We start from the raw sequence: 27,124 nt of genomic DNA, 5'->3' as shown, positions 1-27,124 counted from the left end.
TTGTAAAGTAATGGCGGACAAGTCCTGGAAAAGCTGGATACGTGCCCCTTCATGTTCCAGGTGAACATGATTGCGGGCCAGGCGCAGGATCTCTTCCTTCTGGGTAAAGCTGACTAGGCAGCAAACAGTGTCCCTGGGTGGATCGGTGTCCCTACCCCTTGGCCTCAGTGCTCTGTGGCATCTCTCCATCTCGACAGGTGTATCTGGTGGTCTACCTAGGAGGGTGTTGAAAATAGCCCAGACCACGGCTAGTAGTTGGGGGCCCTCCACAGATTCAGGGATCCCCCTGATACGGAGGTTGCGCCTGCGGCCCCGATTGTCGAGGTCCTCCATATGTCTATGCATGTCAATGAGATATTGGCTATGCACAGACACTGCTTGCTGCACCTGATGGATGGCCGCGCCATGTGTCACGGCCGCTGCCTCCACATGTTCCCCACATGAGACAACGGCTTTGAGGTCCGTTTTCAGGTCCGCGATTGCCGCCGTTAGCGTGTTCTTAATGTGCAGGGCCACACTCTGGAGGTCCGCCAGGCACAGAAAGGGAGAGGGACCTGAGAAGGACGTGCCCATCTGAGAGGCTGCAGGGGCGTCAGCTGCGGCTGCGTAGCCTGTGTAACTACAGACTTCTGCTTGAGATGCGGCCTGTGGATCTGTGTGTTGAGTCCGGAACATCGCTGGAATGTTCCTACTCAGCTGGGTAGACTGGTCCAGCTGAGAACGGGTGGCCGACTGACTCCTACCCATCATTTTACTGCTTGTGGTTGAGGTTTAGCTGCTGTAGAAGGCTTACTTGGGATCCCGGACGGCGGTGCTCTCTCTAAGTAGCCATTTCGCTCCGGGGCCAGGCCACGCCCCTTACAACAACTTTTTAGCAATGCAGCTTGATTAGCCTGGTAACTTTGTGTAGAGCTACCCCTGTAGGAGACGCTAAGTAGATGCCAGGATCCCTTTTCCCCAGTAGTTTCCTCACAGCCAAGCACACAATTGTGATCACTCTTTAAATGCAATAACCAGTCTGTGGGTATGCTTTTTTGATGCTTTAATAAGAACTTAGATAGGTAGTGGGTAGTGGTAGGATTCTCCATTAACCCTTAGCAACGATTTGAAGACAATGAACTTTCTGTTCAGAACTTCCACAAGCTGCTGATGGACTGAGCTGTGTAGTAATACTTTGGGATTAATCTTCCTGCTTGGACATCTGAGCAAATTCCTTTGAGAATTAAATAAACTGAGTTCTTAAGGACATAGACACAAATGTCCCCTTTATACATGCTCACTCTAGCATAAGAGGGATGACAACAGCACACAGTCTCTAGGATCTTTCACACCATTCTGTACCCACTACTGTCCTTGAAAAATGTGTTGCCTTCTTCCAATGTCCTTCACTTTCACCCCGTGGTACCAAACTAGATCCACAGACGACAGCCCCTCAAGCAGCTACAGCAACTCTTAGTAAAGTAGGCCTCCAACTAGCTCCACTGAGGCCTCCATAACCCACAGGCACATGGCAGACTTGTCTAAGGGGCTATTAGTCCCCCTTGGCTGTGATCTCCTCCTCAGCAAAAAAGACCAGGCTGCTCCAAGTCTCAGAGTATTCCCTTGGGATTAGCCAGGGCTGCATAAATATTCAGCTCCTGATTAGACTCTTCCCATCCACTGTTTTCCAGAACATTTCTGGACAAACAGGGGGAAACAGTCAATCTTGCTTGTGGGTGAATGCAGAGTGGTGTGGCGGCGAAACACACACACACATGAACAATTCAATAAAATCTGGTTTTATTGGCACGATTTCTGGTTCTCTCAAGATTATAACACCTTTGTGGCCACCTCGGTAGAGCTACTGTAACTGTGCTTGTGTCCCTAACCAATTGCTTTCACAACCAACCCACCCACCCCCCTCCCCTTCCCCTAAGTCTTTACCCTCATTTTCTGATGGTTTCTATTGAGCCTGCTCTGGTTCTTTCTCTGCTTAAAAATTTGGGTGATGGAGCAAAGGGATGCCCCAGGAGAGCAATCAGGAGGATCAGCCACGATATGCCGTATGTGGAAACATAGTTTAGCTTTATTAATGTATCAATAGTAATTTAAAAATCCACTAAATGTAAAACAGTGACATTGATGTGGAATTGTTCCCCAACATACCCAATAATAAAAAACACACGTATTCAGGATGGAAATAAATGGTGCTGCTGTTAGTATTGAACTAGACACAGGCGTTTCATACTCTTATGGTAGATAGTATCTAGGCTAAATCTGACAATAATTTATTTGCTAGATGTCCGTTAGGACTAGTGTTAATGCTAGTGTCCATAGGTTGATGAAATTACTGGTTGAAAGAGTTGATAGTGATGTCACTGAGCACAGTAGTAGTAAGCTAGTTTAGTGCTATCATTCCATGGACAGGTGTCCCGGTCTAAAGTTTAAGCCAATCAGGATAAGGTTGATAACCTATTTGGGCACAGTTAGTCATGCAATTTCAGACCTCATTTGCATAGTCGACAGTGCACAGTTCATATAGGTACACTCAGTATTCACTTCATATAACAGGGGGGACGGGTAGGGGGGAGACGGTCAAAATTGTAACGCAGCCCGAAGGCTCTCACCGCTCCACAGAAATGGCTGAAACAGCCGTAATTCTGTCCAGTCCGTGCTTCCCAAAAGTGTCACTGAAATGAGTATAGATGTTGCCACATTGATTGGGCATAGAGAGTGTCCATTTGGTATTAGTGTAGTCGTAGTCCGATATGTTTTGGCTATGTTCGAAGGTTTCCGGTCAGCTAACCGGGAGGTTGGCTACGGTGGCCGGAAGTCAATACAGGGCAGGCTTATCCAGGCAGATCAAGGAAAGATGGCGGTGCGAGAAGACCACGCACAACGTTGTCACAATATGGCGCCAGAACTAAGGGCCCCACGCATACATGCATACCCAGTCAGGATGGAAATAAATGGTGCTGCTGTTAGTATTGAACTAGACCCAGGCGTTTCATACTCTTATGGTAGATAGTATCTAGGCTAAATCTGACAATTATTTATTTGCTAGATGTCCGTTAGAACTAGTGTTAATGCTAGTGTCCATAAGTTGATGAAATTACTGGTTGAAAGAGTTGATAGTGATGTCACTGAGCACAGTAGTAGTAAGCTAGTTTAGTGCTATCATGCCATGGACAGGTGTCCCGGTCTAAAGTTTAAGCCAATCAGGATAAGGTTGATAACCTATTTGGACACAGTTAGTCATGCAATTTCAGACCTCATTAGCATAGTCGACAGTGCACAGTTCATATAGGTACACTCAGTATTCACTTCATATAACAGGGGGGACGGGTAGGGGGGAGACAGTCAAAATTGTAATGCAGCCCGAAGGCTCTCACCGCTCCACAGAAATGGCTGAAACAGCCGTAATTCTGTCCAGTCCGTGCTTCCCAAAAGTGTCACTGAAATGAGTATAGACGTTGCCACATTGATTGGGCATAGAGAGTGTCCATTTGGTGTAGTGTAGTCGCAGTCCGATATGTTTTGGCTATCTTCGAAGGTTTCCGATCAGCTAACCGGGAGGTTGGCTACGGTGGCCGGAAGTCAATACAGGGCAGGCTTATCCAGGCAGACCAAGGAAAGATGGCGGTGCGAGAAGACCACGCACATTAGCTGGGGCGCTTGGTAGAGCGTGGGGCTGGTCTGGCGCAGCCTTACGTCAATGCATTTCTCACACGTGACCGTGCGCTTCTTCAGGACTTTCCCCCCCCTCCCCTTCCCCTAAGTCTTTACCCTCATTTTCCGATGGTTTCTATTGAGCCTGCTCTGGTTCTTTCTCTGCTTACTCTTACCTTCCTGTCTTCTAATTTCTGAGATGTAATGTCTTCTTCGTCATATTGAAAAATTTGTTTGTGTACACCTGACTTGGGGCGATATTAATGTTTTATACCGCTGCATCCTAATTCAGTCTAATGTGGATGAGTTGGTGGTATGTTGACATCAACCGATTCGTTATGTTCCTATTAGATGTTGCTACTTTCTTATTGGTTTGTGTATCATCCTATTCTTACTGCACAACATTTCATTGCTGGATTTGCTCTGTCCTGTCCGGTGTACTCAATAAAATCTTTAAATGATAAAACACACACACACACAGTCCAGGTGCAATTAACCACTTTCCGACCGCCTCCTGTAGATATACATCGGCAGAATGGCACGGCTGCGCAAAGTAACGTGTATATATATATATATATATATATATATATATACGTTGGTTTGAATTTGCTGCCGTGCGCATGCGCACCTGCCGTGAGGTCTGTGACCGTGCCCGCGGGAATCGCGGACTCGATGTCTGGCAGGTGCCCGCGATCGTGTCACGGAGCTGCAAAACGGGGAGATGCCATTGTAATCACGGCTTTTCCCTGTTCTGCCTTGTGACAGGACACTGATCACTACTCCCTGTCATCGGCCGCAGTGATCAATGTCGTGTCACTCGTAGCCCAGCCCCCACACAGTTAGAATGACTCCTTAGGACACACTTAACCCCTTCAGCGCCCCCCTAGTGTTTAACCTCTTCCCTGCCAGTGTCATTTACACAGTAATCAGTGCGTTTTTATAGCACTGATCGCTGTATAAATGACAATGGTCCCGAAATAGTGTCAAAAGTGTCTGATGTGTCCGTCATAATGTTGCAGTCATGATAAAAATCGCAGATCGCCGCCATTACTAATAAAAAAAAAATTAAGAAAAAAAATGCCAAAAAATGCCATAAATCTATCCCCTTTTTCGTAGACGCTATAACTTTTGTGCAAACCAATCAATATACGCTTATTGCGATTTTCCTGACAGACTCCATGGCAGCAACGTGTGGGTTAAGTCCCGCCTCTACTACCCTATAGGACACTACTCCCATAAATCTTTGCTCCCTGCCCCCGGCCGTGTTCTTTTTTTGTCCTCCTCGCAAGACCTAGTGTTGGTCTTCCTACCTGAAGATGTTTATCCCCACGATCAAGGTTGGCCGAGCTGCGACTTGGATCAGGATAAGTCGCATTACTCCGCTAAGCCCTAGCTATTAGCAGGGTATGGAGTGGGGCGTTGAAAGAGGCGCAGGAAGAAGCCGTTTTCCCTGGCCACTGGCAGGCGAGGCCGCGCATGGGTTGGATAGCCAGCTATTAGCAGGTGACCCCTTGTTGCCCCTGGAAAGTCCGGTGTTTACCTTCGGCCTGATGATCGTGGCGGGTTTGGTGAGATGTTTCCTTGCTATCATGGCAGCAGTTTCTGTTGGAATTCCTTGTTGTTTCTCTCCCTTGTGTGTCTTTCCCCTTCGTCTTACTGTTTATGTGGTTGCAGGCATGGCGGCTGGTTCTTCCTGCGTTCCAGCCGCCGTTTTTTACTTTCACTTTGTGTCCGGCCGTACTGCGCATGCGCGGACGGCACGAAACCGAGGCTTGGTTTTTCGCGCATGCGCGATAGCGGCAAATCGCCGCTAATCGCGCATGCGCACTGGCGTTCGCTCGTCACGGGCGGTGACGTCACTGGGGCGCCCTATTTAAACTGGGAAAATAGCCTGCAGACCCTGGGAATGCCTGCAGGCTGTTTTTGGCTCTTCCCCACGCTCCAGTGAATCAGCTACTGGTAAGTAGCTTTACATACAGGAGGGCTCTCGCTCCCTGGCTCATAGCCAAGTTAATTTGTTTGCTTTACGTTAACTTTGCAGTCAGATGGATATTTCTGAAGACATGAGCTCTCCACCGCCTGCCTCTGGCCAGCCTCCTCTCACAAGGTACAGGGGCAGGTCCCATTGCCGAGGGTCCTTAGGCGGGTGGGGGGGGGTGTATTTCCGTAGATGATCGTTCTTTCTAACTGCTCTGTTTTGTTTCTGTGGTTCTCTGTCTTTTGCTTTAGCCCTTCCAGGTCAGAACAGCGTCGCAGCTCGCACAAAGGAAGTGATTCGTCAAAGTCGCATCACCGGCAATCCTCTTCCAAATCTAAGCATTACGGCTCCTCCTCAAAATCAGGACACCGTAGTGAGGAGCGCTCGCACTCCTCAGTGGCCCACTCCAGCCACTCATCAAGTGTCTGCTGGGGATGCAGATCACAAGTACCTGTCGGTAAATCGCTGTGCGATTCCTGCTTCGCCAAAGCTTCCAGGGAAAGAGGTGATTCGGACCAACAACTTAAAGCCCTAGTTGAGAGGGTTGTGAAGGAATCACTTAAGGGTATTGAGGCAGTCCGGCCTGTTACCCCTCAGGCAGAGCCACCAGGTTCCCCAGTGAGGGAAACTCAGTTGCAGGACACCTGGGAGTCCTCTGTACCTAGCCACCCTTCAGTGGTCAACTCTGACAGTGACTCGGATGAAGATAATACCTGTGTGGGTTTTGACTTCGCTCTGCTACCTCCCTTGGTCAAGGCTATTAGAGAAACTTTAAATTGGGAGGATCCGACGGCTGTCCCTCCCAAACAGAGAAAATTCTTTAAACAGCTAAAGAAGGAGCGAGTTAACTTTCCTTTCTTTTCTGAGTTGGGCGAGATCATCACAGATGAATGGAGCAAGGTGGAGAAGAAAAACTCCATGCTTACTAAAGTTTCAAAGCTTTATCCCTTTAGGGAGGAAGAAGTGAAGCATCTGGAATCAGCCCCATTGGTGGACGCAGCTGTGATGAGGCTGGTGAAACACGTGACACTCCCCTTGGAGGACACAGTGTCCTTTAAAGACGTTCTGGACAGACGGATTGATGCTGATCTGAGGAGAGTGTACCTTACAGCAGGCATGGCTTGCAAACCAGCCTTAGCCCTGGCAGCCCTGTCCAAAGCTATGGAGGTGTGGACGGATAGTGTTCAAGATACGCTAAGGAATATTTCAGATGACACAGCGAAGAACTCACCTATTCAAGAATTAAGGCTAGCATCGGCCTTTCTGGGTGAGGCCTCGATTGACATCATTCGTCTGGCGGCCCGAGTGATGCTCTCGTCGGTCACCGCCAAGCGGGCTCTTTGGCTCCGCCCTTGGCTGGCTGACCCAGCCTCTAAGCAGGTTTGGTGCCGAATTCCCTACGGGGGCTCTTCTCTTTTTGGCAACAAGCTGGATGAGGCCATTACACGGGCTACTGGCGGGAAGTCGGGGTTCCTACCTCAGGATAGGCGCCTGCAAGGCCAAAGAAGATCCTTCCCGAAGAGGCAATATCAAGACCGATCCAGAGAGGCTCGTACTTACAAGCCAGGCCGGGAATTCTCCAGATCCTGGAAATCAAGGCAATCGTCCTTTAAGAAGGCTGCAGGTAGTGAGTCGAAAGGGGAGAGGCAACCTTCCAAATCTTTTTGAAAGTGGGCCCGCTCAGGCAGACCGTGTGGGGGCCCATCTTTTCCACTTTCGGCATGTCTGGGCGGCTTCGATTCACGACTTCTGGACAATCAAGACAGTCTCCTCTGGTCATGCCTGGACCTTTACCGACCCTCCCAGACTCAGGTGGGTACCCACTACTCTTCCGGCATCAGAAGAAAAAAGGACAATACTTTTAGCCTACATAGAATCTTTGTTGGCCCAAGGCGCTGTCATCCCAGTCCCGGTCAGCCAGCAAGGCATGGGAATGTATTCTCCCCTCTTTCTGGTTCAGAAGAAGAGTGGGGCCTGGAGGCCGGTCATAGACCTAACCCATCTAAATCGCTTCATCAAAAAGGAGAGGTTCAAGATGAAAACACTCTCCACCATTCAACAGTCGGTTCAACCAGGGGACTGGATGGTGTCCATAGACCTCAAGGACGCCTATTTTCACGTCCCCATCGCGGAAAACTTTCAACAATTTCTCCGCTTCTCCGTGGGCAAGCTTCACTTACAATTTACATGCCTTCCCTTCGGGTTATCAACTTCTCCTCGGGTTTTCTCAAAGGTGCTGTTGGCAATAGTAGCTCTCCTGAGAACCAGGGGGATTCGTCTACATCACTACCTGGACAACCTGCTTCTCTTGGCACAGGACAGGGTGCAACTCATAGCACACAGAGGGCAAGTGATTTCCACACTACAGGAATTCGGATGGATTCTGAACCAGGAGAAGAGCCAGTTAGACCCATCTCAGTCTCTGGTGTTTTTGGGTGCCCTCTTCGACACGGTCAGAGGCACCATTTCGTTACCGGAAGAGAAGATCTCGACATTCAGAGACAGGATCCACCCAGCTCTTTCTACTCCTCATCTTCACGCTCTCCAATGCCTGAGGATCATTGGCACTATGGTGGCGACGATTCCGATGGTGAGGTGGGCCCAATGGAGAATGAGGCCTTTTCAGAAGGGCTTCCTTCACCAGTGGAAGGGCAGCAAGACCCAGCTGATTCGGATTACTGCATCCATGAGGCACTCTCTCCTATGGTGGCTCCAACGGGAGAACCTCTCCAACTGCCATTCCATCCTTCCCATTTCTTGGGTGACTATAACAACAGACGCCAGCAACAGGGGCTGGGTTGCCCACTGTCTGGCGGAAGTGGCTCAGGGCACTTGGGAATTCCCCTCCAGAAGGATAGTGTCAAACATCCTGGAGCTGAGAGCAGCCTTCCAGGCACTTCTGGCGTTTCGGCATCTCATTCAAGGCTCCTCGGTCCTACTCAGACTGGACAATACCACAGCAGTGGCATACATAAGAAGGCAAGGGGGGACTCGAAGTCTCTCCTTACTACAAGAGGTAGAGCCAATTATGTCCTGGGCCCAGAAAAACCTGAAGGATCTGACAGCGACATATGTTCCGGGGGTTCAGAATGTTCAGGCAGACTTTCTTTCTCGGAGGCTCCTAGACAACAACGAGTGGTCTCTCCACGAAGAAGTATTCGAGTGGATTCTTTCGTTGGGGTTCCTTCCGGAAGTCGACCTGTTCGCCTCCCCCTGCAACAAAAAGATGGCAAGATACTATTCAAGGTACAGGGACCCTCAAGCGTATGGGGTGGACGCCCTGACGGAGAAATGGTGGTTCAACAGAGCCTATGCCTTTCCGCCAACTCCGATCATTCTCCAATTCCTGAAGAGGCTCAGGGCAGAGACAGCAGAGGTGTTAGCGATAATTCCTTACTGGCCCAACAGGCCCTGGTTCCCTCTCCTAACACTCCTCAGTGTCCGAGATCCGATCCCTCTTCCATCCAGACCAGACCTCCTGTCTCAGGGGTCGAGGCTACACCCTTGCCCGGATCACCTGCGCCTAAGGGCTTGGCTTTTGAAAGGGGAAGGTTGGAGGCGCTAGGCTGCCCGGATGAAGTAATTCCCACTCTCCTTAGTTCAAGAAGGAATAGTACCAACCGAGTGTATGAGAGGATCTGGGCGAAATTTAGCAGCCATATGTCTTCCAGGTCCAACTCCTGTGATAATCTGGCGATTCAGGACGTTCTAAGTTTTCTGCAGACGGGTCTGGACATCTCACTGTCCGTCAGTTCTCTTCGTGTCCAGGTGTCCGCAATATCAGCTTTCTCCGGAGTCGCATGGGCCAAGCACCCTCTGGTCCAGCAATTTTTCAAAGGAGCAGTCAGGCTTAGGCCACAGAGGAAACCCAGATTCCCCAAATGGGATCTTCCGTTAGTCCTGGATTTCTTTGCTCAACTTAACAGATCTCTCTCAGTCAGAGAATTAACCCTCAAGACTTCGTTCCTGATAGCTATAACTTCGGCGAAGAGGGTCTCGGAAATTCAATCCCTGGGGTCCAAGGAACCATTCATCACCTTTTTTCCGGACAGAGTGGTCCTAATACCAATGCTTGGGACAAATCCCAAAGTTACCTCGGTCTTTCACGAGAACCAGGATATCACTCTCCCTACCTTCAAATCCACTGGAGGTCCAGATCCACACCCTCTCGATGTAGGAGCTACTCTCAATCAATACCTGGAAGTTACGGCATCTTTCCGTCAATCTGAATTTCTTTTTGTTCTATTCCATGGGAAAAACAGGGGCTCTAGGGCTTCTGTCAGATCCATCGCGGCTTGGGTGGTTCAAGCCATCCAATGGGCTTACAGAGAGAAAGGCTTGGCTCCTCCTGAGGCGGTTACAGCTCACTCTACGAGAAGTCTTTCGACGTCCTGGGCGGCCTCACGTCATGTTGCTCCTGATGTGATCTGCAGAGCAGCTTCTTGGTCTTCGATTCATACCTTCATGACCCATTATTGTGTTGAGCCAGCAACCTTATCTTCTGTTAAATTTGGTTTAAAAGTGCTGTAGGTTGACAGTGTTAAATAAATCTTTTGTTCAGCATTTAGCCCACCCGGGTGTGTATGGTGAGTTATTTCCCACACGTTGCTGCCATGGAGTCTGTCAGGAAAACGGAAAATTCCTATCATAATACTTACCGTAATTTTCCTTTCCTGATGGACTCCATGGCAGCAGGAGTTCCCTCCCCGAATGGCTGAAGTAGGCTAGTTACCGAACACGGCCGGGGGCAGGGAGCAAAGATTTATGGGAGTAGTGTCCTATAGGGTAGTAGAGGCGGGACTTAACCCACACGTTGCTGCCATGGAGTCCATCAGGAAAGGAAAATTACGGTAAGTATTATGATAGGAATTTTCCGTTTTTTTTACCAAAACTATGTAGAAGAATACATATCGGCCTAAACTGAGGAAAAAAATATTTTTTTATATATTTTTGGGGATATTTATTACAGCAAAAAGTAAAAAATATTGCTTTTTTTTCAAACTTGTCGCTCTTTTTTTGTTTATAGCGCAAAAAATAAAAACCGCAGAGGTGATCAGATACCCCCAAAAGAAAGCTCTATTTGTGGGAAAAAAAGGACGTCAATTTTGTTTGGGAGCCACGTCGCACGACTGTGCAATTGTCAGTTAAAAAGACGCAGTGCCGTATCGTAAAAAGTGCTCTGGTCTTTGGGCAACCAAATCCTCCGGGGCTGAAGTGGTTAATAGCACTTGTATTGAAGTAAAGGTGAAACAGTTCACAACAAGCCTGGTGGAAGGAGGCCCAACTGGGAACACTCACGGATGCCAACAGTGTGTAGCGGAGCAGGTTGCAGCCAAACTGACAGTATCTGTCTTGGGGAGTGGAATGTGGGCTGACTAGTCCGAGCCCATATGGGAAGGTGCCCAAGGAGAGTGTGGAGCCTTAAGCTTTCCCTACTCATCTCATCTGGAACCTACTGCTAATACTGCCTGACAAACGGGTGACCGGTCCCTATACTACCCTCACACAAATGCGCACCATACCCAAGAGCCAGGGTCTGGAATAGACTCTGCCACATCTAAGATGGTCCCCAGAGTCACATGGGTGACCAGCATCCAACCGGATTGCTGCCTCAGTGACTCAGGAAACCATAGAGGAACCATGTTCCTCCTGACTTCCTCTCCCTCTGCACTGCCACTGCAGTTGAGCACCACCTGCAGTGGAGAAAACAGACTGCACCTGCCTACATGCAGCCACTGAAACACAGAACAGACTAAAACAATCAAACACAGTTACACTACAGTGAGCCCAAACAAAATCTGCCTAACATCGAAATGCAGCTCTAGTGAGCCAGAACTAAATTTACCTCACCTAGCACCAGTGTTAATTTTCACATCCAGTTTCAATTTAGTTTTAGTCATAGTCTTTTGACTAAAATGCCATTTTAGTTTTAGTCGTATTTTAGTCTTTTGACTAAAATAGCATTTTAGTTTTAGTCGTATTTTAGTCATCTGAATTTATTTAGTCATATTTTAGTCGACTAAAATATCCAGTACATTTTAGTTGATTAAAATCTCCAGTACATTTTAGTTGACTAAAATCTAATGTGTTTAGTTAAATTGTAATGCATTATTTAAGCATTTCTTTAGAATTTTCAAACTCATTATATACTCCTTGAGTAAAAACTCTAGTAATCTGTTATTTTTTATGGTATATAGTTTGAACATGCATTAAAAACACAGATTTAGCCATTGTGATATATAACGTCTTTATAAAAAAAAACAAGTTCCATGAACAAAAATATTGTCTTTTGACAAACAGAAGTGCAACTTTAAAATATAAAAAAAAGAAAAGAAAAACCTGTAAACTCTATTGGCTGTATTGTCATTGCATACTGTATATTACCTGAATATATTACCAACATTAAATATTAAGAAAAAAAAATAAGAAAAGCCCTTTTCCTAAATTTGTTTTTCTTTCAGCAGTTTAGTAGATGCACCCTATTTATTGTTATGTGCTAGTGCAGTGTTAATTTTGATGTCAAATTTCGATTTAGTTTTAGTCCTTTGACTAAAATGCCATTTTAGTTTTAGTCGTATTTTAGTCTTTTGATTAAAATGCCGTTTTAGTCATATTTTAGTCATCTGAATTGTTTTAGTTTTAGTCGTATTTTAGTCAACTAAAATAGTGTTAATTTAGTCAATGAAAATATTTTAGTCGACAAAATTAACACTGCCTAGCACCTATCTAGGAGGGTGCTACATTTGTGAAAGGGAGCCAGCGTTCTACATGCTGAATGAAAATAATGAATATAAATATTCTACAGGCTGACTGAAAATCATGAATATAAAATATAACAATATAAACTATAAAAAAAAAATACTGATAAAAGAAGATAAAGGTTTTTACAGTTGTACAACATGTTTTTCGTCTTGAACAAAATAAAGAAAAAATACAAAAAACTTATACATTCCATTTAAGATAAGCCTGAACCTGTGGTTCTTGGCCTTTGGGAGACTAGAATGATGTGCACTAAACCCAGGTTGCAACCCCTCTTGCTAATGAGTCTCCGGAAGCTTCTTTGTATAGCAATATTAAACAGTTTATATTTTGGCGCTAGTGGCGTTAACAGGAAAATAAAGTATGTCTTTACAATTTTCTTTAAATTGTTTTTCTCATAGACACAACCCATGGACATTCTCTGCTGCTTGAAAAAGTAGAACCACTGAACAGACAGCTCATTGAAAAGTATACTGACTCCACTTTCCTTAATATGTTCCCATTTGGAGATTCTTTTTCGATAGATCTGGGATTACTCTTTGCTGATATCTCTGTTGTGTTAAAAGACACTAGAAATCATCCATTGAGAAAGCTAACATTACCAGATGTCCTATCAGAGCTGGGGGACATCACTATGATAGAAGGTGAAGCTGGCAGTGGGAAGACCGCTCTGCTCAGGAAGATTGCCATTCTCTGGGCTACAGGAAAGTGTCCTATTCTCAACAGATTCAGCCTTGTGTTCTATATCTCAGTACCTTCCTCAGAGAGCCAACAGTCTCTGTGTGACATGATCTGCCATCAACTGATTAAATCTAAAGCATTTCTTACTGATGAGTCCTTGGAGGAAATGATAAAACATCTAAAGGACAGTGTTTTGTTCCTCTTGGATGACTATGGTATGGTGGACTGCATTCCTGAAGCAATAGAAGAGCTTTTACTGAAGAACCCCTGGAACAGACTGAGCCTGGCAGTCACAGTGAGTACACACAAGTCATGGAAACTGCGACAGTATGCGAGAACCATACTGAGTATCCAAACGTTTCCCTTATACAGTACTATATATTTAGTGAAGAGCATATTTTCACATGAAAATGACAAAACAGATGCATTTTTATTGCACTTATTACATTCTGAAAATTTGCCAGCCATTTTGCAAACACCTCTGATTGTTGTTGCTCAGTGTTTCTCATGGTTTGAAAATCGTGAATGTAAATTTGATGACATCCATATTTTTAAAACTTACTTGAAATGCATTGTGCAGAAATTTTCAGCTGAGATGGACGCAATCATGGCACAGGTTGTGTCATGTGGTGAACTTGCACTCAAGGCTGTTTTTCAATCAAAATTTCAGTTCTCAGATGATGACCTAAAAGCATCTGGGGTGGAGTGTGACAAAGCCAACAAATTTGGACTTTTGAGCAAATTCACAGCACAGAGACTTTGGTCCACCTATAGGTTTTTTGACCCATCATTCCAGGAGTTTCTTGCAGGAAAGAGACTTAGTGAACTGTTAGAGTCTGATAAACCAGAGGATCTTAGCAAGGGTTACCATTACCTACATCAAGTAAACACTTTTCTCAAACTTCTAGGATGTTACAGATACTTCCTAAGATATGCCAGCAGGATTTCTACAAAGGCGACTATAAAGATCCTATCTTTCTTATTCACACTCTATGACAATCCTGAGGCATTGGACTGTGATCTGGAAAAAAAAGAACACCTGCAGAGACATCCAGAACTTAAACAGATAGAAGACATGTTAATTCTCCTGTTACGTGGACAAAACCCTGCAAGCAAACTTTCCATACTGGCAACACAAGCAATAGAGGCTGCACAGGAAAGTCAAAGTCTTCCTGATTGTGCTCCCATAATCATGGAGTTCATGGCCGGAAAAACACTCCAGATTTCAGTAAATCTCATAGACAATAATTCTGAAGAAAGCATTCTCAGTTTTCTTGAGAAATATCCAGAGTGTATTAGTTTGTTGAGTTGTATTCAATTTGTAATTGATGCCACAAATCAAGTTGCACCATTAGATCATTCAAAGGTAGAAAAATCTCTTAAAAAATTAGGAGTACCAACTGTAGAAAAAGATTACTCTTCTGCTTATGTGTCAATGAACAAAATCAAGGAAGGCATCAGGAAGTCAAAGAAAGATGGTGATGAACACTATTCATTGTTCCCAGCGCAAATTGCAATAAGGGACTACATTGTTTTACCATTTATGTCAATTAAGGGACACAAGGTTCCAGATTTAAAATTGGAGGTAATTAAAGTCAATGGAAACAATGCATCTCAGCTAAACTATGAAAAGTTCAAAGTTCTTTTCTCGATCTCTGATCACATAGAGCTGCAGCTGAATGAATGCAGAGATCTTGTGACATGCATCAGACCTGCAATAGAGCAATTCTCAGATTTTTTCAAGAAGTTACGCATATATGACTCCTATCTGACAGCAGATGAACAAGATCTTATACTCAAGATGTCATCATTGGAATGCCTTGAGATTAGATGCCAGCATAATGAAAACTACCCAGGTATTAGAATATTAGTTATACTACCACCACAACTGTTGTAGACAACGTAACTATCAGTTTGTGTTCTGCTCTGCCAAACTGTCTGACTGTGATATTATGAGTTTCAAAACAATTCATTAGGAACTGAGAAATTGCCATATATGGTGAGATAGAATAGAAATCAAGTTTACGTAAACCTAAAGCGTTTGTTATCAAATACCTGTTTATCCTGTAACAAGTTCAGAGCTGACCTGTATTCTTTGAACTCTGTAGTCCTATATTAAGCAATGTTACCAGCTCTGTCTATTACTTCTTTTAACTACAACTTCAACCTATACTATTGAACAGGGGAAAGAAAGGGGAAAGAAAGGGGAAAGTGCTCTGTAGAGCTTACACAGAAATTCCTTTCCTAGAATGGCAACACTGCTACTCCATAGATACAGTACAGTGAGTAAGTGTTATCACTTTAGGACAAGAATTATTTACTTGCAAAATCACCAGATAAAATTTAATGAAAGATGCCTGGAAAAAAAAAAATAATGCAACCATTACATGTAAGCTCTGGTAGGTGGCAGTATATTACATTTATGTTCTTGGATTAGATACATTTAATAAAATAGGAACAGTACCCCCCGGTACATCGAGACTTTAAGGGCAACTCTGAATACAAAGAATATAATAAAATGTAAGGTTTAATTCATATACAAAGATAAAATTGGTGCATATATCACCATATTACATTATTTCCAATACATCTTAAAATGACTATTAGTAAAGCTAAATCATGTGTAGAAGTTCTCTTTGCATTATGCTCAACGCGTTTCAGGAACAGTGAAGATTCCTTTCCTCAGGGGCGTTCATAGAGAAGGTCATAGATTTTGAAATACTCTAAAATAGAACATAACATACATTAAGGACCATGAAACAGAGACATAAAATGGGAACAGTGGAAAAGTAAATAAACGACATACCAATCAGTCGGCCCATACCAGGGTTGTCATGAATAAAAACGTGCTAGCAATTCTGCAGACACCAAAGTTGTAGTGGTTGCCCTCAACAGCGCCACCTGACAGTCAACCTCGAGGGCCCAGATGATTCACAAGGATCCCCAAATAGGAATGACCCTAAACTCGCAGCCAATGTTGAAGATATATGTCAAATCGTGTATACAGATAAGAGCCTCAAGTGCTGAAAAAGTTGCAAACTGTCAGCAGGAGCAAAGGATAGTTTCTGTAAGTAAAAAAAGGGGGCAAATAAAAACTAATAATCCTCTGGATAGGGGGAGGAGATGCAAAGAGAGTATGTACATATTTAAGTCCTAAAGGGCAGAAAGCTCAAAGCGAACCCCATTGCATACAAAGGAATATACTAGTACAGATTCAATAATTTATACAGTAGATTGGCCATAAGAGAAAATTCCAAGAATAAGCTATATTATTAGTCTATGTATAAGTAGCAAGAACCCCCCCCCCCCGCAAAGCAAATAGTCTTTACCCAGTAAGTAACAAAAATGTGTTATCCACCAAATAAATCCTCCAAGGACAGGGGTGAGTATCTACGTCTTTGGTGGAGGGAAAGGAAATCGCGACCACAGATGACCCAGAGCAGCAGCGTCTGCTACGTGACGATACAGCACGCGCCAGCGTGTGTCATCCGATGACGTGCTGCGTCATGAGTGACACAACCGCGTCATCGAGAGTAGGTGGGATCAATCCAGTCAGTCGAAGGTGTATGTAATGTAGGAGGGAGTTGAGAGTGAGGCGCAAAGAGGATCCCTCGGATCACGAGTGCACGGCACCACCCAATGCGATATGGGGGGGCTTCATGCACCGGCAACCCACCGACATAAAAAAGAGGCAGACCACAGTGGATGAGAACACGGCTCGGGACATGGGGTCCCGGGATGCCATCCCATCCACTCATAGTCCCTATAAATGGCCCCCCATTGTGAGACGGGAGGCCTTTGTGCGCCGGGTGGGAGCACACCAGGGTCCCAAGGAAACCACTAAGATTGACATCTGGTGTGAGCATGCTCAAAAGCACGCATTAAATCCTAATATGTTGAGATGGTATAACACAATGGTATATATGAACTCACCCTTGGCATGTCACTGTAAAATAGACAAAAAAAACTAAATAAATATAAATATAGAAAGAAACCCATATATAACAGGATCATAGGAAGAACATATCAATCATTTATGTCAATAACAGTAATTTGGGGTTTAATGATACAATCTCAAATTTGTATTTGACATATCATAGACTTTTCATATATTGTATGGGAGCAAGTAATTAATATAGATACGAAAAATTGTATAATGGCATACGGGGTGACCATAACAGCCAGTTCTAAGGTCCTCAAAATGTCCCCATCTACATTTGGTTGCATACCCAGGAGAGTGTGAGAGTTGTTATGGTTCTTTCTCACAGCCTCCTGATGCATATCCCTCCAAAAAGAGCCAATAACTAAGTTGGTTGTTCAAGGCCGGGGGAATGGTTGCCCCAAGCTCAGCAATCCAGCGTGCTTCACACTGGAGGAGGAGCTTGTTCCAGTCTCCCCCCTAGGATTAGGGTGAATCCAGTCCAGTATAAGAAACTGGATCTGGGGGAATATGCTATGATGGTGATCCCTGACATGTCTTCCTAAAGGGAGTTCTGGATTTGTAGTTGTCAGACTTGTAACATGTCTGTATGCCCTTTTATGAAATTCTAGTTTGGTTTTACCCATGTAAAATCTGTTACATTGACACATCAATAAATAGACAACTCCCATAGTTTTGCAATTCGCATAATGTTGAGGTTTATATGTCTGGCCATTAGGTAGCAAAGTATTGGATTTTGTGTTCATGTATTGACATAGAGGGCATCCCCCACAAGTGAACGTGCCCAGGTGTTTGCAGGGATCCGATCTAAAAGATCCCACAAACTCGCTTTGGACAAGCTGATCTTTCAGAGATTTAGCTTTTCGATAGGTGACGGCTGGATAAGATGGTATATGAGGATTTAGAGTAGGGTCTATTTGTAATAGTTGCCAATATTTTGCAATTATCCTTCTCACTGCATTGTGTTGTTTGTTAAATCTTGGAATAATGCGAGTAGTCTGGGGTTTCATCTCTTTTTTGCTGGAAAAGAGTAAATCCAGTCTAGATTGATTATTTGCCTGCTTAAAGGCCTTTTTCAGACGTGTAAGGGAGTATCCACGATTGAGCAGTCTATTTTTCAACAAGCCAGCTTCCAAAAGAAAGGTCTCGTCTGTTGAGAAGTTTCTCTTTAGCCTATAGTATTGGCTATAGGGGATGGACTGCACCAATGGTTGTGGGTGTGCACTTGTAGTGTGCAGGATGGTGTTTCCCGCAGTGGACTTCTGGTAAAGGCCACTGGAGAGACTACCATCCTCATTTTTGATAATATTTACTTCCAGGAATATAATCATAGATTGGCTATGTGACATTGTGAAACTTAAATTAAAATTGTTTTTGTTAATAGCTAACATACAGTCGTTGAGAGCTTGAAGTGAGCCCTCCCAGATAAGAAATATGTCATCTATATAGCGGAACCAGGTGGTGATGTGGTTGGTCAGAGAGGACAAGCCCTCATCAGCAAGGAAGCAACGTTCCCATTCCCCCAGGTACAGGTTAGTGTATGATGGGGAACAGCACGTCCCCATCGCCACGCCCTGCACCTGGAGAAAATGGAAACTGTCAAATGTGAAAACATTGTGTGACAAGATGAACCCTAGTGCCCTAGTTACAAATGAATGGATTTTCCAGTGATCTTTATGAGACTGTGACAGAACATGTTTAACTGCTGCAATACCAAGATGGTGGGGGAAAGAGCTGTATAACGCCTCAACGTCTATAGCTACCAGCAGTGTCTCTGAAGAAAGATGAATACCCTCTAGGTTTTTTAATACATAGATTGTATCCCTAATATATAAGGGAAGATTAGTGACGTGGGGTCTAAGGTGTAGATCTACAAATTTACTTAGATTTTCTGTGATACTGCCTCTTCCCAAAAGAATCAGTCTACCCGGCGGGGTGTAAATCACACTTGAAATCATACAGTAGATGCCAGAATTTAGGGACTGGCATGCAGTGTATGCAAAAAAGTGTAAAGCTTTCCATTGCCTGTATTAAAGCGTAAGTGCTTTTATATATGCTCTGTAAATTAGCACAGCAAGTAATTATATTTACTAAAGCTGGCCACAGATGGATCTCATTCGATCCATCTATAGGCAGGCTGGTTATACTAAAGTCGATCAACTTCAGTACTTCAGCAGCCTGTCTGATTTCTTGCATGTGATCATTGCTGGTGGCTATAGCTGCTAGCAGTGATCATTGTGTTCTGGAAGCAGGGAAGGCTCCCTGCCGGCAGAGTACAATAGCTCTGCAGGAGAGATTCCCATCAACACTCACTGTGTTAATGGGGAAATCAAACACTTTTCTTTCCTTTCACCTGTGGTGGAAGAAAAAAAATCGTTTAACCACTTGCCGACCGCCCACCGTCAAATGACGGAAGGGCAGTGTGGCTCTCGTTGTGGGACAACGCCATATGACGTCATCCCAGAACGGCCACTCTCGCGTGCCTGCTAGGACACAGCGTGACCCCGATCTCTGTAAAGAGCCATGGCTCTTTGACCATGTGATCGGCTGTGTCCAATGATCACAGCCGGTCACATGTAAACACGGAGATGCCAGTAATCGGCGCTCCTCACCTCACACTGACGGAGTGTGTGGTGAGGAGAGCCGATCAGCGGCATCTCCTCGCAGGGGGACATCTACACATGTAATCAGGGCACTGATCATCAGTGCCCTGATTACAATATAGTGCCAAAAGTGCCAGCAATCAGTGCTCACCAGTGCCAGCAACCAGTGCCCACAAGTGCCACCAATTAGTGCTCATAAGTGCCACCAATTAGTGCGCATTAGTGCTGGCAATCAGTGCCGCCTATCAGTGCTGCCTATCAATGCCCATCACTGCTGCCCATCAATGCCTATAGGAACTGTTTACATGCAACATCTCATTTACCGGAATAAAAAATTTAAAAATGTTTCTGAAAATGTATATTTTAGGCCTAAATATAGTAAGTATGTAGAAATAAAGCAGATATAGTTATAAAAACATGGATATACACTCACCGGCCACTTGATTAGGTATACCTGTTCAATTGCTTGGTAAAGCAAATTGCTAATCAGCCAATCACATGGCAGCAGATCAATGCATTTAGGCATCTAGGTGTTGTTAGGATGACTTGCTGAAGTTCAAACCGAGCATCAGAAAGGGAATGTAAGTGACTTTGAATGTGGCATGGTTGTTGGTGCCAGACAGGCCGGTCTGAGTCTGAGCCGATTTTCACGCACAACCATCTCTAGGGTTTACAGAGAATGGTCTGAAAAAAAGAAAATATGCAGTGAGTAGCAGTTGTGTGGAGGAAAATGCCTTCTTGATGTCAGATGAGAATGGGCAGACTGGTTTGAGATGATAAAAAGGCAACAGTAACTTAAATAACCACTCGTTACAACCAAGGTATGTAGAATACCATCTCTGCATGCACGACACATCGAACCCTGAAGCAGATGGGCTACAGCAGCAGAAGACCACACCAGGTGCCACTCCTGTCACCTAAGAACAGGAAACTGAGGCTACAATTTGCACAGGCTCACCAAAATTGGACAATAGAAGGTTTGAAAAAATTTGCCTGGTCTTATGAGTCTCGATTTCATTCAGATGGTAGAGTCAGAATTTGCCATAAACAACATGAAAGCATGAATCCATCCCGCCTTGTATCAATGGTTCAGGCTGGTGGTGTAATGGTGTGAGGGATATTTTCTTGGCATACTTTGGGCCCCTTAGTACCAATTGAGCATTGTTTAAATGTCACGGCCTACCTGAGCATTGTTGCTGACCATGTCCATCCCTTTATGACTACAGTGTACCCATCTTCTGATGGCCACTTCCAGCTGGATAATGCACCATGTCACAAAGCTCAAATCATCTCACCACTGGTTTCTTGAACATGACAATGAGGTCACTGTACTCCAATGGCCTCCACAGTCACCAGATCTCAATCCAATAGAGGACCTTTGGCATGTGGTGGAACAGGAGATTTGCATCATGGATGTGCAGCCGACAAATCTGCAGCAACTGCATGATGTTATCATTTTAATATGGAGCAAAATTTCTAAGAAATGTTTCCATCACCTTGTTGAATCTATGCCACAAAGGATTAAATTGGAGTTCCAGCCAGAAATGGAATTACCACTCATCGGATTCCCCCCCCCCTCTGGTATCACATTTGGCACCTTTCAGGGGGGGCAGATACATGTCAAATCCAGGTATCTGCTCCCACTTCCGGGCATAGATCCCTGCACTTTCTGCAGCGAACTACATCATGTCCGTCCCCTCCTCCTTCCCCCCGCTGTCTTCTGGGAGACCCAGAGGTCCCAGAAGACAGCAGGGACCATTCAGGTTGTGCAGCACAACTCGTGCAAGGCTTCACTTACTGTTTCCCTTAGTAAGAATGTCTGCGTCTGGAGCCAAAGACTGGTCGGCTTCGGGGGAGGACATTGCAGGCGCCCTGGACAGGTAAGTGTCCTTATATTAAAAGTCAGCAGCTGCAGTATTTGTAGCTGCTGACTTTAAAAAAAAATTTACAGGTGGAACTCTGCTTTAACCACTTCAGCCCTGGAAGAATTGGCTGCCCAATGACGGGGCCATTTTTTTCCAATCGGCACTGCGTCGCTCTAACTGCGTCGCTTCTGCAGCTCCATGACACAATCGCGGGACACCGGCAGACATTGAGTCTGCAGGTCCCGCGGACACGGTCATGGAGCTCGCGGCGGGTGCGCGCCCGCATGGCGGCTTTTCAATGCAACGTACAGGTACATTCTGCCGACGTATGTGTTCGTGAAGCGGTCGGCAAGTGGTTAAGGCAGTTCTGAAGGCAAAAGTGGGTCCAACCTGGTACTAGCAAGGTGTAACTAATAAAGTGGCCGGTGAGTGTATATATATGCCATTGAGAATCTGTATTTCTAATCATGCAGTTTATTTTGTAGAGCTTCTGATTCGTAACATCCATACGTTTGTAAACCTACATGAAATTACATTGCATCTCCCGGGAAACCCTGAAGTGTTAGACCACTTGCCAGAAGAATTTGAAACACTGCATAAAATGAAAACACTTGCTTTTGATTGCACAGGATATAGCAGCAAATCAACAAAATTTGGTAAGTGTATGAAATAAATGCTAAATAGACCACAGTTCGATATAAAATGACTTATGCTGGCCATACACTATAAGAAAAATCGGCCAAACACATTTTTGAAAAACGAACGTTTGACCGTGACCGCAAACGATCGTGCCATCATGTAATGACCGATAAATTGTTCAGTGGACATGAATAAATAATTTTTTGTTCATTTTTTTACATATACCTAGTGCAGACAGTTCGGACGGGAAGCACATTAACCTTGCAATTTATCGTACGTTCGGCAGAAATTTTCCAAACTTCCCGTTCATTTTTTTTCCACAAAAACGTCACAAACGATTATCAATTTGTGCCCATTAACTTGCCGAAAAACGAACAAAGTGTCTATATGAACGATTTTTCGGCCGATTTTTCGTATAGTGTATGGCCAGCATAAGTCCTTGGCTTATGACATTCCAAAACCTAAACACAAAAACAAACATTCAATTTGTTCTAACTTCCTTGACTCAAATAAACATTTTAAAATCTTGATCCTGAACCAATTTATTTTAAAATTAGAAATATTTTATTCAACCTAGGTTTTACAAAATATTTGCCCAGCCCTCTTCCTAGCCCCCTCAATACAGGATTATGTCTTTTTCCCTCAAAATGTTTATCCTCTCTGGCAATGCATGTTCGCTTCTTCATTCTCTGCAGCCCAACCAGTAAAATCTAGTGCCATACTGCCTGCACATTGATGTCCCATAAATGAGATTTTGCACCGGCTCTAGATTTTTACCAGCCACCGGAGAGGGTACATAAACACTTGAGGGGGAAGACACAACTTAAAGCTATTGTTGTTCATTTTACTTAAAGTATTGCTAAACCTACAACATTAAAATCAGTCTGTATATGAAGTAAAGCATGCTTGTTATACTCACTGTGGAACCTGAGGGGTTAATCCTGCATAGTGTGTAAAAAGGCTGTTTGATCCCATCTTCTCTGAGCCTCCCCTTCTTCCACAGTCCCCAATCTATCTCCTGATAGTACAGAGTCTTTGAAGTCACTTTGCACATGCTCAGTTTAGTGTGTATAGCTAGAGAGTTTTTTTTTTCTTGGGAGGGTGCATGTGATCAGCACAGGGCCAATCAGCACTGTCCAAACAGAGGGTCAGGGGTCCTGCAGCCTCATAGGACAGTCAGAGGAGAATGAAAACTCTTCCTACAAGCTTTAACCGGACACTGATATAATTCACAGGACTGCTATATACTGCTATATAGCAGTTTGTATTTACCAAAATAATTGCATTTCCATGTTCTGTGTACTGTGGGAGACCAGATATAGTGAATGCAGGGTCCTGGGTTTAGTGACACTTTAAATGTAATAATAATGGCATTCATTTATAAAATCTAATATACACACACAATATACTTAATCACCTATATTATTTTACAGCTGGCTTTATCCAAAACTTTGCAGATTTGGAGGTTCTGCACTTATCTTTTGAATATTATCCAGATTTTAAGGGCATAATGAAGTCACTTTTAACATGCAGAAAGCTAAAGGAATTGAGCTTCTTTGGATCGATTCTCCTGGAAGAAGACATGGATTTTCTAGGTAATGTATTTGATAAAAATCACAACAGGTAATTTATCATTTATAGTTCTTGTCTAACGCACCACACCCCTAGGCAGCAAATGATGACCCCCAGGTTGCATGAATAGTTAGCATTAGCTTTAACATACATGGAAAGTTAGTAATAGCTTTAGCATACACCCATCCCAGGCAGAGCCTGGAATATAAGAAAGATTTCAGAAGGTCCCCCAAATATTTTTATCATTCCTCAGCATGCACTGATAGCAATAAAACTCCTAGGGTCAGGAAGATAAAAATATTCATAACTCGGGAGGGCAGGAGGCGGAGCCTAGCGGAGCAGACATGCATTGTTAGAGCTCCACACCGCTGAGGAGAGAAGAGAAGGACAAAGCGGAGCCTGCAGGCTCAAAAAGTATTCATTTGAACCTTTTTGCCCCTGGGAACAAACTGTGAAAGTTTGGGCAGGAAATATGGTACTGGGAGGAAACCGTGGCAGAAATAAAAATCACCTCACAAAGAGCTCCCAGGCACTCACTGCAGCTGAAGCAGCTCCAGTCACCTCACAAGATACAGCATCAGGGCCCTCTCACAGACAGAAAATGTCACAGCAAGACTCTCCATTTGAGTCAGATACAGAACAAATCCTCTCACAAACTTCTGCACAAGCCTCCTCAGTATCCCCAGTAATATTATTACAATTTGAAAAGATGCTTCATAAGGCTTTAAAACAAACCTCAGACCAAATAACAAAAAGCCTAACCAAAGAAATAAGAGAGCTGGGAAACCGCACCGCAGCCCTAGAAATAAAAATGGATGAAATTGAAATTACAACCCAAGAAAATATAACAGAATTGGAACAATTAAAAAAAGAGAATTTAATACTTCAAACTAAGCTCGAATATTACGAAAATAGAGCCAGACGTTCAAACTTGCGCATAAAGGGAATACCTGAAACTGTGACAGACCTGCAATCTACTATTACTGCTCTATTACAAGAACTAAAGCCAGATATCCCTATTGAACGTTTAGAACTGGACAGAGTACACAGAGCCCTCACAGCCAAAAAGAAAGATGGACCCCCACGTGATATAATCACAAAATTTCATTATTACAGAACGAAAGAACAAATACTAAATGCTGCAAGAGAAAAAAAGGAACTTAATTTTCAAGGACACAATTATCAAATTTTTGCTGACCTATCCCAACTTACTATTACTAAAAGACGATCCATGAAACCCCAACTAATGGAACTGCAACGCCACAACATTATGTATCAATGGGGCTTCCCCTTTTCAGTCAGATTTAACTACCAAGGTACAATTTACAGAAGCAGATCAGCAGATGAACTACAACAAACCCTTTTAAAATTAAATCTGACAGAACCCACAAGCAGCAACACTCCCACACGCAGAAGAATGGCATCATCTTCACCTTCAGGCAGCACCCAGAAAATTTCAGAACAAAATGGGAATCATCATTCTCACAAAAGAGGCCATTATGCCACATCATCCATGGACCAAGAAGATTCAATGGACTGACATCCTAATTCCTGATATCTCTTCATTTATTATACTAAGAGATGGTTCTCTATAAAAAACCTATATTTATAACTGAATGTAACTGCATTCTGATAGTCACACACTGTGTGGGATCATGTTACATTCCAGTTATATTTCTTATTACTTCTGATTCATATAGCCTTAGAATATATAAGTGAAATAAGGAAATTCTTGTTCAGTTATATATTATCAGGTAATAACAATAGATTTATTACTTTTTAGGACAAATATGTTCAATAATCCAGAAGTAATGGAAGCTTTTTCTTTCTTTTCTTAAAACAAATATATTATTACCTAACTAGTTCCTAGAATTATGTTTTTGTTTATTCTAATCTGAAGCAATACAACCTCAATTTTATGAGTTAACATATCTAAACAGTTACATATGAATAAAATATGTAATTGTTTACTCTAAAAGGGTTAAAATCCCAAAATAATTCAAACTATCTTCATTAATACCAAAGTTATTAACAGTACCTTTCTAACTGAATTATTTAGCCTAGGGCAAGACTAACCATATACAACCACCCTGGAATAAATAATTTCAACAAAAACTATATTCTGCACTCCAATTAATGAAACATCATTTTGATGTCTTTTGACATAGCACTTCTCTCCTGTAAGCGGAAGATCTGTGTACCCCCATTAGCCCTCCTCATTCTCCCAACCATATTATGTGGGAGTGTGACGAAGGCACTTATTCCCCTGAGAGAGATATTTATTCTCTTTCACGGGTAAATTGTGATTACTTGCAAAAAATAATTTATACAATGTATCATCTAATCTCATATGTTTTTTGTTTACTCTTTACTCCAGAATTCACTGGTTTCTTTTCTATCTATTCATCTCTTCAGTCCACACAGGTTGATCTGCGCAGTCAGCTCTGCATAACAAAAAGTAAGTCAAAACTATTTGATCTATTGCCATGGCACCACTGAATATACTTTCCCTGAATGTTCAGGGAATAAATGTCCCTCAAAAAAGGACCAAAGCCTTCCATACTTTCCATAACAAGAAGGCTCACATAGTATGCCTCCAAGAAACACACTTCACCAAAGATTCTACTCCAAAATATATTTCTCCTTTTTATCAACAAATTTACACGGCTTCTGCCTGTGCCAAGCAAAGGGGAACTCTAATTGCATTTCACCGATCCACACCATTCACCTTATCATCAGAAATTAAAGACCCAGAAGGTAGATACCTGATACTCATGGGTTATATAATGGATACAGCAATCACGGTGATTTCCTACTACGCTCCTAACAAACAACCTACACCATTCCTCTCACATATATTACAAGTGATTAATACACACAAAATAGGAACAGTGATAATGTGTGGGGATTCGAACCAGGTCCTCCTCCCATTTCTAGATAAATCACCTTTTACACCATCCAAAATAACCTCTAGATTACCTTTTTCTCAACTTCTTTCCAAATACAATCTGGTAGATTCGTGGAGAGAAAGTAACCCAATGAAAAAGAAATTCACTTATTTCTCGCACCCTCATCAAACCTTCACCAGAATAGATCATATTTTTCTAACAATAGGAATGATACCAGAAATTATTGCATCAGATATAATTCCGATTCCGTGGTCTGACCATAATGCAGTATACACTACTATAGCCTCAGCCATACCAAAAGCGCATGACCCAACGTGGTACTTACCGGACATAATGCTCAAACACCCACTACATCAGATGGCCATTGAACAAGCTTTAAAAGAATACATATCAATTAATAATACAACAGACATCTCCCCAATAACACTGTGGGAAGCTCATAAGCCTGTCTTGCGTGGTACAATACAAAGACAAATGGCACTATTTAAACGGGAACGCAAAAATCTAGCAAAAAAACTAGAACTCAATTT

At 43.5% G+C, this 27,124-nt stretch overlaps 1 protein-coding gene across 1 annotated transcript in view; it reads left to right on the top strand.

Moving 5' to 3' along the window:
* The window catches only part of LOC141135121 (baculoviral IAP repeat-containing protein 1-like), an 88,425-nt gene that overhangs the window by 40,928 nt on the left and 20,373 nt on the right, over positions 1-27,124 (top strand). The window contains 3 exon segments of the mRNA XM_073624403.1: positions 12,787-14,922; positions 21,960-22,130; positions 23,547-23,708. Coding sequence (XP_073480504.1) covers positions 12,787-14,922; positions 21,960-22,130; positions 23,547-23,708 — 2,469 coding nt within the window.

This window comes from Aquarana catesbeiana, linkage group LG01 (assembly GCF_042186555.1).
Source record: "Aquarana catesbeiana isolate 2022-GZ linkage group LG01, ASM4218655v1, whole genome shotgun sequence".
In the NCBI taxonomy this organism is placed as follows: Eukaryota; Metazoa; Chordata; class Amphibia; order Anura; family Ranidae; genus Aquarana; species Aquarana catesbeiana.
This window is presented reverse-complemented; position numbering and strand designations above follow the sequence as displayed.